Source organism: Phyllopteryx taeniolatus, chromosome 12 (assembly GCF_024500385.1).
Source record: "Phyllopteryx taeniolatus isolate TA_2022b chromosome 12, UOR_Ptae_1.2, whole genome shotgun sequence".
NCBI lineage: Eukaryota > Metazoa > Chordata > Actinopteri > Syngnathiformes > Syngnathidae > Phyllopteryx > Phyllopteryx taeniolatus.
In genome coordinates, this window is record NC_084513.1 from 21,975,611 (window position 1) to 21,989,759 (window position 14,149).

The window sequence follows — 14,149 nt, forward strand, 5'->3', positions numbered from 1 at the left end:
ATACAGTTTGGTTGAACATTTTGGTGTATACAAGTACATCTCAATAAATTAGAATAGTGTCAAAAGCTGAATTTAGTTAGCTAGTTCAGTTCAAAAAGTGAAATTCATAGAGGGGCAAGACACACACAGAGTGAAATATTTCATTATTTTTTAAATATGTATAATCAGAATCAGAATCATCTTTATTTTGTATTAAGTATGTCCAAAAAACAAATAAGGAATTTGTCTCCGGTAGTTGGAGCCGCTCTAGTACGACAACAGACAATCAATTGACAGAGAACACTTTGGAGACAGAAAGACATTGACAAAAAAAACAGTCACTGAGCAATAAAGGGTTGCTAGCTATCTGGTAATGCCGGTACAATAGGCTTTTTTTGTGCAAAAAGATGCAGAGTCCTCTAGCACTTAGAGCAGTTTGAATGACTAATATAGCAATAGTCCGGCGCAATGAGCATTGTGCAAAGGGCGCCGAGACCTCAAAGAGTGTATGCGGTTTAAAGTGACGAGTAGTGAGATAATCTGGGACAATGTTGATTGTGCGAATGTTGCAGATACTCCTCGGTCAGTGTGCAAGTGGTGCAGATGCTACTTTGGCACATGAGTGGCCAGTATTGGTCAACAACAGATATGCAAATAGTGCAGCGAGGCGAGACGACTACAGCGAGTGCACCAGTAATGTAGAATTGGCCCCACAGGAATGTGACAACAATAATAATAATAATAATAATAAAATAATTTTGATGATCTATATTTTTTCCCTATCACAAGTGGGTCTGGAACGATCAATCCAAGATCCTTGTATTTGTTTTCTAATCTGACACATTCAAATGAAAATATTTTCATACTAGTTTTTGCTCCAGAACCACATGGTGACTCTCAATAGTTTATTGATTGACTGATTAGGTGTTATTCAATAGCTGTCAATGGTCAAATGAGTGTGTGGTTCCAGCCTACTACCTTCTTTCGGGCTGTCAACCGACTGATTTTTTACAAAAATCTGATTAATCACACTTTTGAATTTTGATGAATCGCGATGAATCACAGGTGCTCAATATACCACACATAGTACCACCTTTTCCTTTGAGATGGTATTTTGAGCTTGTTGCGCTTCAATGCATGCAAAGTGACTTTGTTTTATCTATAGTCCCATCTAGGTGACTTTTGAGGCAAAATTCGCCCCAAAGGAATCGGCCAGTCAGTCTCTCCTCACTCATCTTTGCACCAAAACTTTGCGCTCGAAATAAATTGAGTGATTAATCGGTGTTAATACATGATTAAGGTGATCATTTTTTGTGATTAATCATATGCATTAACACATTAATTTTGACCACCCAAATTTTGACCCTCTTTCTCCCATCTTTTTTTCTATTGGTTGTGGCCGTTTTCGATGAAACCCCACGGACAGATGCCCTGCCTGACTCCACGACTTCCTATTAGACCGGCCTGGGACCAGCACCGAGTTGGACTGCCTTGAAACAAGGTGTCATTTTTTGATTCCTGAATACCAAATTGAAAATGAAAAGACTGAATTACATGCACATTGGACTGGAACATTCAATCAGTTTCTGTACCTGCTCCACTCTGGTCTGACGACTCATCTGTGAGCTGGAAACGAGGGTCTTGGTTTTCTTAGCCGGGACAACTTCCTCGCCTGCATGACCACAAAATGGTCCAAAGTTATCTCGATGGCTCCTTTTCAAAGCCCTTCGAGTAGGTCTCGACACTTAGCTGACATGATTCAGTCAATTGTATATTTTCCATCCATTCATTTTCGAGAGCACTTGTTCTCATTAGGGTCGCCCAATATCAGCTTTTTTGGAGGAGTGCAAGTTTTCACACTTTTTACAAATGCTTAGCTTAGCACAAATCAACATTGCAGACACTCACCGTGAACCAGCAGCTCGGCGGAGGACGTGGCTCGACCGCTACTGTTGCTGGCCGTCACGGAGTACGTCCCGGAGTCTTCCGGGAAGGCCTCGGCGATCAGCAGACTGTACTGGTCTCCGTCCCGGACAATGGTGAAGTCGGCCGAGCTCTGGATCTCAGCACCCTCCCGGTAGAACATGACCGCAGGTGACGGGATGCCGGTGACTCTCACACTGAGTCTCACCTGGCTGCCCTGCCGCACCGTCGAGCTCTGAAGTCTCTGAAGGAAACTGGGAGGCGACGTCTCGGCTGCACGTGGAAAAGATTTACATTTCAACCGCTGTGCCTCAGTCATGGAGAGGTAGACTCTATCAACACAGGGTCTCACTGCTACCGCTGTAACAGTTGCCTTTAAAGAGTTTATGTCTATGTGAGGTCTTGAAGGGGAAGAGGAGTTAAAATCGTAAAGGGCACGTTGAGGAGGTCAGAGTACCTAAAGACCACCTGAGGTTTCCAAGGGAACATTGAGTTGGTCAGAGGGGTTTAAGAGCCCCTGAAGTCTTGAAAAAGACATCAAGTAGGTCAGAGGAGTTCAAGACAACCTGAGGACTTGAAGGGGACGGGGACTTTAAGACTACCTGCGGTCTTGAAGGGGACGTCGAATAGGTCAGAGGGGTTTTTAAAGACCACCTGAGGTCTCGGAGGGGATGAGGACTTAAAGACTACCTGAGGTTTTGAAGGGGACGTGGAGTAGGTCCCGAGTGTTAAACACCACCTGAAGGGTCTAGTCTGGGTCTCACCTGTAACAACGAGTTCTGCGGTGCTGGTGGCTTGTCCGGCTCCGTTTGTGGCCCGGACCGAAAACCTCCCGCTGTGCGTTGCATTGACGGCGTCGATGCTCAGAACAGCGTGGCCGTCGCTGAACGAGATCTGAATGCCGGTCAACGCGGCGGCCGACAGAACCTGGCCATCGCGGAACCAGGACACCTCGGGAACCGGAGCACCTGGAGGGCAGACGAGAACTGGAGTCATATGGTGTTCGGTTTAGTTTGAAAGATGGCTTTGGATAGTGTTTTCTAATAAATCCGGGTGTGTTGTAACACGTTAAATGTGTTTAAACCTGCAAGTTCTACACTGAAAATGTGTGTCCACTATCCACGTTCCTTTGTCTTGATTTTGTTATTTCTATCTTCAGCTTTTTAAATCTATCAATAATAAATTGTTTCAAGCCATTCAAAGCGATGGGAACCACATTCATTTTAAATGATGTGGATGCAATTGCGTAATTAATAGCGCCGGAGTGTCCAAAAAAGAGTTTTTCATTTGACTGATGATTCCGAACTACATAGTCCACTATATCAAGATCCTGATATGGGGATTAGGAAGTAGGAGTGATCGTTCCCTCATTCCCTACTCCCTAATCACTCTGCTGTATCGGAATTTTGAGTCCACCGTATTTACTGTAAATTCCGTTTGGGAGACGAGACTTTACGGACAACAAACGGGTCTTACCGCTCACTTGCGCCCGGAAGGTGGCAGCACTACCCTCTAGTGCCACCACGCTCTGAAGCGGCTGCGTGAAGGTCGGCGCCTGTGTCGACATCTTCTTCTTCTTGTTTGCTTGGCAGCCTGCAGGAGAACAAAACAAAACAAACACTTTGGAGCAGGAACTTTCTTCAAAAGGTCACCGAAGAGCACCGTTCACGCCAGAACAATAACATCATTGTTATGACTAATAACGACGGTTTATTGTTGGACAATTATGGTTATTATATTTTTTGATTGATTTACACATTTGTTATAGTTTGACCGTTGTTATTGTTTTGTTATTTGTATGACTAATAACTAGTGTTGTTTTTTTTACTGTTATTGTGTTATTGTTCGGCCGTTCTTGATATGACTAATACTTTTTGTTTGAATGTTTTGGATGTTGTTGTGACTGATAGCTATTGGGGTTTGACTATTATTATGATTTATATGTATAGTTAGGGTTAGCTGTTGTTTAGCTGTTTAACTGTTATTGTTATGACTGGTAACTATTGTTATCTTTTGACAATGATTGTTATGACTGATGACTACTACTACTGCTGTTATTCTTCGGTACAATCTCTCCCTGAGCTCCAATTCTTTTTACATTTCACAAATATGTTTATTTTTTTCTTTCATGTTTGTTGCTAATTATCTTGCTTGGTTTCAAGCGCTTCATTGAAAATTCTAATTATGTTTTGCTTTTCGGCTAGTATACGCTTCCTGCACCCCGAGACACAGACGACCTGCGCTCATATACACGCTACGCACACGATACGTTTGCTGTATACAGGTATGCACACCAAACGATTATTGTACATCACCTCCACTAAATACACACTATACACTGAAATACCGCACACACACACACACACACACACTGTTGTCGACCTGTCACTGCAGTCCGGTACAGCTCCTTCTTGTCTTTGACCAGCAGGTGGCTCTAGCCTAACCTTTGCCACACACGCACACACACACACACACGCTCACGCTTCTAGTTTTTGACCTTCTCTGCTGTTGTATTATTATACATGTTGTTTGATAGTTATTATTATGACTATAAGATGGTAGAAACGCATAACTTCCTATCTGCAAGATTTTCTGATTGGCGGATTTCACCTTGACAAAAAAAAACATACCATTCTGCAAGAAAACACTTTTTTCTAAAAAAAAAAAAAAAAAAAAAGGTAGGAGGTTTTGCGTTTCTGCTTGTTATGATTGATATTGTTATGGTTTGACTATTATTATTAGGACTAACAAGCAGTGCTGGGGAACAATCATGTCTCTGACACGTCTTGCTGTAAACGGGTCATCGAATGAATTCCGATGTCAAACGTTGCATTGGCGTTACCGTTAGCGACAGCGAACTGCGGCGCCTCACTCGCTCAGACAAGAGCTGCAAATAACGTGTTATCGCTATGTTTTATTTCCGATTGTCCTTCTTTGGAGGGGAGGGGCTACATAAGTGATGATGATTGGCTGCAGGTCAAGTACAATTTGAAGGTAAACCAATGAGTGGCAGTGCCCAGCTTGGAGGTGCCGTGGTCCCGAAAGTCAATGTCCGACTTTGAAGTGTCGTTTTTACAACGTCCGACTTCAAGGTCACTGACGGAGAGCCGGCAAAACACAAGTGTGAACTGAACATGAGCTCGTCCTCGAGAAAAGCGTCCGTTGTGAGGAGCTGCGATCTCATGCAGTTAGGCAGGCTCTATTTTGTCCGCATGCTGGGAGACATCCATCCATCCATCCATCCATCCATCCATTTTCCACAGCGCTCCTCCTTACGCGGGTCGTGGACGTGCTGGGGCCTAACCCAGCTGACTCTGGGCGAGACACCCAGTCGCAGTGCTGGGAGACAATTTGTCTTTTAATTTGACAATACATTGACTTGAAATAGTTGCTAATTAATAATCCACTTTTTGCAGTGAAAAAAAACATTGAATTCGGTATGTGTGCCAGTTGTGCTCTGAGGCCCAATAAATGTGAGGTGACGTCAACGCAGTTCGACTCGAGCCAGGCGGCCCATCCGACCCGCTCAAAGATCCATATTTGAAGGCTTTGCAAAATTGGAACACAATAATGACTTTCCCTGCTAACTAATAACATTTTAGAATTTGTAATTCTATTACTGATTCAACTACTACTATGCAAGTAACAAGTAACTATAACTATTGACTTTTTGAAGTAATTTGCCGAACACTGCTAATAACTATAATTTGTTTGACTGATATTGTAATAAATAATAACTATTGTTAATTTTGTACTGTTATTGTCATGACTAATAACCATTTTTCTTATTAACAATAATCATGACCAATGAGTGCAATTACTAATAAAGTGTGACCACAAGTGCTAATGTGAGTTTTGGGTAGTTTGTTGACTGCGTCATGTCAGCAAAGTTCTTTGCTGGCAGACGAGCGCGACAGCTGACACCCCCACCCCCAAAACCACAGACCCCGCCCCCAACCAGCAACATCACCGAGGATGTCATAATTAGGTCGGGGGGCCTGGGCCAGAGGTGACGGGCGGCGGCAGCTGAAGGAGGCGACCTATCAAACCAGAACCAGCCGGGATCATAAAGATACACACACCACACTATATATATGTATATCTATATATATATACACACACACACACACACCATTATGTAGGAGAGATGTTTAGTATTTCATGATGACACTTTCTGTTTCTTTGTCATTGGACAAAAGTTTTTGGGAAATGAAAACCCCTTCATTGGTTTATTTTTGGACAAATAGTACCTCATCTGTAATAATAGATCATCATCATGTCGTTAATGTGCTCACGTGTCCATGGACATCACTTTCCAATCAATTCAAGATGTCAATCAAGTTTCTGATTGGCCGAAAGAAAGATGACACTTTGGTTTCTGTTGTGTTTTTTCTTCATCAGGGTCACGGGTGAGCTGGAGTTGATCCCAGCTGACTTTGGGCGAGTGGCGGGGTACACCCAGGACCGGTCACCGGCCAACTGTGGGCCACATTCACACCCGAGCACGGTTTCAAGTCTTCAATGAATCTAACGTGCATGTTTTCGCAGAAAACCGTCCTTCTGTGGGTTTTCCTTGGGTACTCTGGCAAACATGCGAACTCCACACAGGAAGGCCAGAGGCCGGATTCGAGGCCCGACCTCAGAACTGTGAGGCGGTCGTGCTAACCACTAAGATGACGCTTAGGCAGCCAAAAAGTTCCGTTGGACCTCAGACGATGACGTCGATTCAATTAGGTTCGGCCCAATTGTGTTGTGTTCAACTGAATTGAGATGAGACGTGAATTATTGAATCGGGTTGACTCAATCATTCTCGTGTCATCGATGAGTCGCGTCAGAACCCGATGGATGAAGAAATTGAAATCCAAACTGGGTGAAGAAGTTGAAATCCAAACTGGGTGTCAGTCAGCAGCACCGGCTGAGCGCTGCACATTGCTGCTAAAAATAGAATTCTGATTGACAGGCAGCATGTGGCACATAGCTGGCCGCAGGTTGGGCGGGGGGTCGGTCAAGTGACGATTCCCTTAAAAAGCCATCGGCCCCCGGGGGAAATATCCCCCCGCCCTCACCCCAGCTATTTTGGATTTTTGTCCAATTTGTTTCATGCGACCTCTGCACAAAATCCGCAACATTTTCCTAAATGAACGCCACAATTGCGTTGACGAAGGAGCAAGGGGGAGGTCGGGGTGGGTGTCCAGGGGCAAGGGGTTCTGGTTATTACTCACGTGAAAGGCCGCCTGCCGATGTTGGGACGGAGCCCCCCGATGAAGCCAAGCGGTTCCGTGATCCTCCGAGTTTGTCCTCAAAGATGGGCACCCTAAAAGACAAAACTACACCCCCGTGTAGTCCTCCAGCCGAGGTAGGCTGGGAAGGAAGACTGCTCAGGGGGGACAGCACCCGCTGTCACCCTCTTATACCAGGAGGGGAAGGGGCGCACTGTGCCCCCCCCCCCCCCCGGAGACTTCTCATTGGCTGAGCTGACATGCAGGAGGGCATCATGGGATGCGGAACCCAGCACTTTTTCAAAACAACAATGACCCCCACCCCCTTCCAAATGATTGATCCCGTGGATGTTTTGAAAACGGTAATGGGGGTGGGAGGGGGGTCGGGGTGCAAATTGAGGCAGACGCTGTGGCCCCGCCCCCTCTTATAACACACGCAGCCCTCATCATCTTCATCCCCGTCTTCCTCACGCTGCCCCTGACCCACAAGTCAGCGTCGAGGCCTCATTTAAGGAAAGACATTGCTTCAAAACATGAAATAGTTGCTTGGAAACAGTTTCCTGACTTCAAAACACCGAACCCTAACCGTAACCCGGGCCAATTGATTTGCCAAACATGAGAAATTGGTGGCAACAACTGCGCCCCACGTTAATTGACAGTATTATTTAGTCGGTATTCTGGGAGAAAAACTTCAAAGTTGTCCGAAAAATACTCAAGTACAGACACCTGAAAAAGTGCAGTAACTATTTGGAACTAACATTACAAATAACCGCTAATCAAAGAGACAATGCTCCATGTTCCACGTGTCCACACACCATCTAGCCATCCCTTTTCCGAACCGCTTATCCTCACGCGGGTCGCCGGCGTGCTGACCCCCATCTCAGCTGAGTCTGGGCGAGAGGCGGGGTACACCCTGAGCTGCTGAAGAAAACAAAGATGTAAGAAGCGCTAGTGTCCACTAGAGGGAACTCAATCCAAGCCTGAAAACAAAATGTCTGGCGCCGTATTGTCACCTCGCTCGACGAGACGTCACAATGCATTTTCTGAACCTCTTGCGGGCGAGCTGGCGCCTATCCCGGCTATCATCGGGCGAGAGGCGGGGTACACCCTGTACTGGTCGCCAGCCAATCGCAGGGCACAAAGAGACAAACAAGCATTCGCGCTCACATTCACGCCTACGAGCAATTTCGAGTCACCGGTTAACCTCGCGTGCCTGTTTGGGAATGCGGGAAGAAACCAGAGTACCTGGAGAAAATCCGAGCAGGCGCAGGGCGAACATGAAGACTCCACACAGGGGAGGCCGGATTTCAACCCGGGTCCTCAGTATTGTGAGGCAGATGTGCTAACCAGTCCTCCGCCATGCCGCCTCTTTGGGAACCAACAGCTGCAACGTAGAGTGCAGGTGGTGGTAGGCTGGCATCTTGCCATTCATTGCATCAAACTGATATGAAACGAAAGCAGACAATGAAGGGCTCTCCTTTTGCTCTCCTTTTGGCTTTCCTTTTGCCTTCCTTTTTGCTTTCCTTTTTGCTTTCCTTTCCTCGCTCGCCGTTCACAGCAAAGGCGAACACGGTTGTGCCACATTCGGCCAGGGCAAACGATTGTTTTGCTCGGCTTACCGTGAAATGTAACGTTATTGTTCTCGGTTTTACAGGCGCCCAGTGTAGCCGTTCACGTTGCGATCATGTCACAGTGCTTTGGAAATATATGTAACACGTGTTTGTTGTTCATTGATTTGGACGATTGATTTTGGACTTGTCGGAGGTCCTGCGCTCTACAAGCAGGCGGGGGTGGGACGGAGGCCGGGCGGGGGGGAGGTTGCTCCAGGAGTTGCCAATGTTGACCTAGAAAGGCCGGCTTGTCCGAGGCCACGTTCATTCCCACCGGGTCCTTCTTCAACCGTTCGGCAAAGCTCACCGGGACGCTGGAGTGTGTGTTGAATTGTTGTGTGCGTGTGTGTGCACGTGTGTGTGGACCTTACGGATGTTGTCGTGTGTTGTGTTGCTCTTCTCACAAATCCTATTCCAATGTGCGGTATTTGATCTCCTGCCAGCGTTTTCCTCCACCGACGGGACCGACGGGACCGGCGTGACGTCTCCCGGCTGCCAGTTTCAGTTGGACCACGTCGGGTCCCCGCTGGTCTTGTGTGGACAGCATCCGGTCCCCGACGGTCTTCCTGCTGACTTGGCGATACAAAGCGTCCATTGAGGCGTTTCCGTCAGACCGGGTCCGCGTGACGGCGACATTGAGGTTCCCATGACAACCACAACGGGGTGACGACCCCCCCACACCCACCCACACCGCTCTACCCCCAACACCACCGCACACCCCCTCCCCTCGGCAGCCCCTGCCCTGCACCAAAGTCCACTCTTTGCTTTGCCAATGCCGGTTTCACTCAGTGGCCAGCTGCTGGGCCCTTCATTGGAATCAGATGCAAAAGTGATAATAGGCCAGCGGTTGCCATGACAACCTTCATCTCGTTCACATGACCACAACATGAATATCAACACGTGATCATATCAACGACATGTTTCTCATGACATGTTGTGGTCATATTTAGTGGATGTTCCTCATGTTGCGGTCATGTTAACGTGATGTTCCTCACATTGTGGTCACGTTAACGTGATGTTCCTCACGTTGTGGTCACGTTGACGTGATGTTCCTCACGTTGTGGTCACGTTAACGTGATACTCCTCACATTGTGGTCACGTTAACGTGATGTTCCTCACGTTGTGGTCATGTTCACTTTATGTTCCTTATGTTGTGGTCATATGAATGTGATGTTCGTCATTGTTGTGGTCATGTAAACGTGGTGATCCTAATACAGTGACCTGCTCTCACTTGAGGAGCTCATCTGGATTAGTGACTTGGGTACATCAGCGTTGTCCCCCCACTGGGTCTCGATGTTGTTTCCCAGCAGGAAGTCCAGGACAGATGGCGAGACCCCTGCTGACTGGAGGTGCATTTGTCGAGTGGGGGTGGGGGGGGAACCCTCATTTATTGACTTGGGGTCGGGGAGGAGGCTCTGATCTGGAGGCCGCTATCCAGCTCGCCCAACTCAAGTCACTTGTAAATCTCGCAGCTAGCTGAGATAAGCGCGAGCCATGCGCCATCGAGCGGTCTGGCATCCCCCAGCGAGGACGCGGCATTTCGGGGAAAATGGACACAAGTGGCACTGTCGTTGTTTGATTGTCATTGTTTGTGATGAACAAGCTGCAATGGGGACTTGCTTGCTGAGCGCTGGGCCAGATGTGCGCATCTTCACAGGCCACGCCTCAATCCGCCACTGTTACACACACACACACACACACACACACACACGTACTCCTGATCTGGGGTCACGCGAGCAGCATCCCGACATACTGGAAGATAAAACCCACCTGCAGGCACCTCCGATACACGTGGTACCCTAATCTGTTTTGTTGTTTCTTTTTTTTCTTTGTTTAAGCCTATTAATTATGACAACGTATGTCCTACATTTTGAAGGAAAAAAAAAAATCTTGTTTTTCGAGGAGCCAAGAGTCATATTTATTCACGTAATGTTTTTTTATTATTTAGAAGTGAAAATAAGCGGTTCAGAGAATGGATGGACGGATAGATGTATATTTTTTTGAAAAAGTCTTATTTTGGAAGAATTTAAAAAATTGTTTATTTGAGGGAAAAGTTGTACAGACGATATCGTTTTATTTTTAACAGAAAAGTCATAATTTTGGGGGAAATAAATTATATATATTTGTTAAGGGGAAAAGACATTTATTTTTAATGAAGTCCTATTTTTATAAAAGGGAGGAGTCAAAACGTTTTTATTGACTTAAAACTATTTTTGGGAGAGAAAAGTTACATACTTTTAGGAAAGCCATTGATTGAGGAAAATGCCAATTTCCCTAATTTAGGGCAGTTTTGATGTGCTGAATCCAAAGATCTCATTGGTTTCACTCAATCAGGTCAACTTTTTGTTTGTTTACATGTAGAGATCTTTTTGCTCTCCAGGTTCAAATAAACAGAAGTTCATGCCCTAAATTTGGAACAATGAAGATGTAACATTCAATTTACAGCTACTTACTTTTATCACTGTGCACTCTTCAATTTACAATAAGCAACGTTTGTAACATTAGATGAATAAACAACTTGGCCTAAAAGACCTGACCTGAACAAGAGAAACACATGTCAATTTCAAATTCAGCCATTTCAAATTGTCCTATATCAGTTGAAAAAGACGAAGATGATTTCTTTATTGTCATTGTACAGGAACAACGACATTTTGGCAGAGCAAGCCTGCAGAGGCCCAAAAAAGCAAAATGCATAAAATACACAAAATGTTCAAGATACAGTGGGTACGGAAAGTATTCAGACCCCCTTACATTTTTCACTCTTTGTTATATTGCAGCCATTTGCTCAAATCATTTCAGGTCTTTTTTTCCTCATGAATGTACGCACTGCACCCCATATTGAAAGAAAATAAACGCAATTGTTGACATTTTTGCAGATTGATTAAAAAAGAAAAACTGGAATATCACACAGCCGTAAGTATTCAGACCCTTAGTCTGCTCAGTATTTAGTAGAAGCCCCCTTTTGAGTTAATACAGCCACGAGTCTTTTTGGGAATGATGTAACAAGTTTTTCCACACCTGGATTTGGGGATCCTCTGCCATTCCTCCTTGCAGATCCTCTCCAGTTCTGTCAGGTTGGACGGTGAACGTTGGTGGACAGACGTTTTCGGGTCTCTCCAGAGATGCTCCATTGGGTTTAAGTCAGGGCTCTGGCTGGGCCATTCAACAACAGTCACGGAGTTGTTCTGAACGCCTTCGTTATTTTAGCTGTGTGCTTAGGGTCATTGTCTTGTTGGAAGGTGAACCTTCGGCCCAGTCTTTGGTGCTGAGCACTCTGTGGAGAAGGTTTTCGTCATCCAGGATATCCCTGTACTTGGCCGGATTCATCTTTCCTTCGATTGCAACCGGTCGGCCTGTCCCTGCAGCTGCAAAATACGCCCACAGCACGATGCTGCCACCGCCGTGCTTCACTGTTGGGACTGTGTTGGACAGGTGACAGGCAGTTCCTTTGACCTCATGATTCTCATTTGCTCTGACATGCACCGTGAGCCGTAAGTTCTTATAGAGACGTGTGTGTGTGTGTGTGTGTGTGTGTGGGGCTTTCCTAATCAGTATAATCAAACACAGCTGGACTCCAATGAAGGTGTAGAACCATTTCCAGGCTGGTCAGAAGAAATAGACAGCACCCGAGTTCAATATATGAGTGTCACAGCAATGGCTGTGTGATAGTTCAGTTTTTCTTTTTTAATCAATCATTTTTTTTCTGTCAATATGGGGCGCTGTGTGTACATTAATGAGGGGGGGGGGAGAACTTAAATGATTTGAGCAAATGGCTGCAATATAACAAAGAGTGAAAAATGTAAGGGGGTTTGAATACTTTCCGTACCCACTGTATATACAATTTACCTTTTTTTTAATTCATTAATTAATTAATTTATTTTTTAATAACCCAGTGTTATTTTTCTGAGGCAAGGGTCAAATAGACACAAGGTTACGTACCAACAAGTTACCTTCCAGAAGGCTTGCTCGTATTGTCAATTGTTCAGAAGTTGTTACTTTGTCATTTTTTTATGGTCACTGTGTATTGTCTTTTTTTTTGTTTTTGAAAAGTCTAATTTTCTTGAGAGAAAACATTCATAACTATTGAGGGGGGGGGGGGTCTTGTTTTTTTGTATTTATTTACCAAATGAAAAACTTTTTGGAGAAAAAGTCACAATTCTTCTCTTTTTTGCAAAAAAAGTTACAGTATTTATTTTTTTTCAAAAGTCGTTTTTTGGGCAAAAGTCTTTCTTTTTGAAGGTGAAAAGTCATTTTTATTCAGAAATAATCTGTTTTTTTAAGCACCTCTTCTGCCCAGCTGGTTCTTGACTAACTTGCTTGACTTACGACCCTCACAGCGTTCTGGCGTTGAACAGCGAAAAGGAAATTAACTCGAACGTTGTCTGTGACGCTCCTATTTCTCGCTTTTGTGACACCTCAAACTAAAAAACAACAAAAACAAGACTGAGATGGCAAAACAATTATTGATTGATTTATTTGCTGATATAGACGCTAGAAACTTGGTCGTTGACTACTTTTGGTTGGAGATGGTTCTTGATTGGTTTTGGAATTGATCCACCACTGATTTTTCCCCCCACTCTATTTTGAACTGGTTATATTTGGAACTTGTTTTTTTTTCCTTTTTGACAATTTATTGACATTGTTTTTTATTGACTATTTTTTGCCTGGGTTCACGCGTGCTTCCTGACTCGGTCGCTATCTAACAACCCTTATGACGTTATCTGAGCTCGACCGACCGTCGGCAGGAAGCTCGACGTGACCGCCGGGTGACACGCTGTCACTCAAGCGACTGACGGTGACCGCTCACAGAGACGACGCCCTTTCCTGTCACGCGTCAACGTAAAAGCCCCGACGTGATCGAGGTTTGCCACTTTATTACAACATTAGCATGTTAGCCTACATTTTTTTGGTGATGTGAAAAACAAAAATGACTTATGTTAATGATAGCGTGGCACGGTGTACCAGCGGTTAGTTTGTTCGTTAGTTTGAGGGTATAAATCCGGGTTCCTCCTCTGAAGAGTTTGCAGGTTTTCCAGAGTACCCGGAAAAAACCCACGCAACTCCTCCGTACTCCGGTACGCCGGTTTCCTTCCACGTTCCCAAAACGCTCCTTGGATGACTCGAAATCGTCCATAGGTGTGAGCGCTTGTTTGTCTATATATGTGCCATACCCCGCCTCTCGCCCGAAGTCAGCTGGGACAGGCTGCAGCTCACCCGCGACATCATACAAAATGGGTGGATGGATTATATAACTAGAAAATTCCCACGGAAATGTGTAATGGGCCTGCTCACTCTTGCGAATTGGAAAGCCGCATCTGTAAAAGCTTTCGAGCGTAATTTTGGGACACTTCCTGTTCACTTTGGGGAGACTTCCTGTTGAATTTGGGCCACTTTGTGATTATTTTGGGAGCAATTCCT

At 45.2% G+C, this 14,149-nt stretch overlaps 1 protein-coding gene across 4 annotated transcripts in view; it reads right to left on the reverse strand.

Moving 5' to 3' along the window:
* ttn.1 (titin, tandem duplicate 1) overlaps window positions 1-7,271 on the reverse strand; it is a 196,003-nt gene extending 188,732 nt beyond the window's left edge. For all 4 annotated transcript variants that reach the window (XM_061792602.1, XM_061792600.1, XM_061792601.1 and 1 more), the window contains exons 1-5: window positions 7,125-7,271; window positions 3,379-3,495; window positions 2,667-2,870; window positions 1,888-2,175; window positions 1,572-1,651 (exon numbers count right to left, since the gene is read on the reverse strand). In XM_061792602.1, coding sequence (XP_061648586.1) covers window positions 1,572-1,651; window positions 1,888-2,175; window positions 2,667-2,870; window positions 3,379-3,469 — 663 coding nt within the window. In that variant the 5' untranslated portion in view covers window positions 3,470-3,495; window positions 7,125-7,271. The remainder of the gene's footprint in view (window positions 1-1,571; window positions 1,652-1,887; window positions 2,176-2,666; window positions 2,871-3,378; window positions 3,496-7,124) is intronic.
* Between the last annotated feature and the right edge of the window lie 6,878 nt (window positions 7,272-14,149).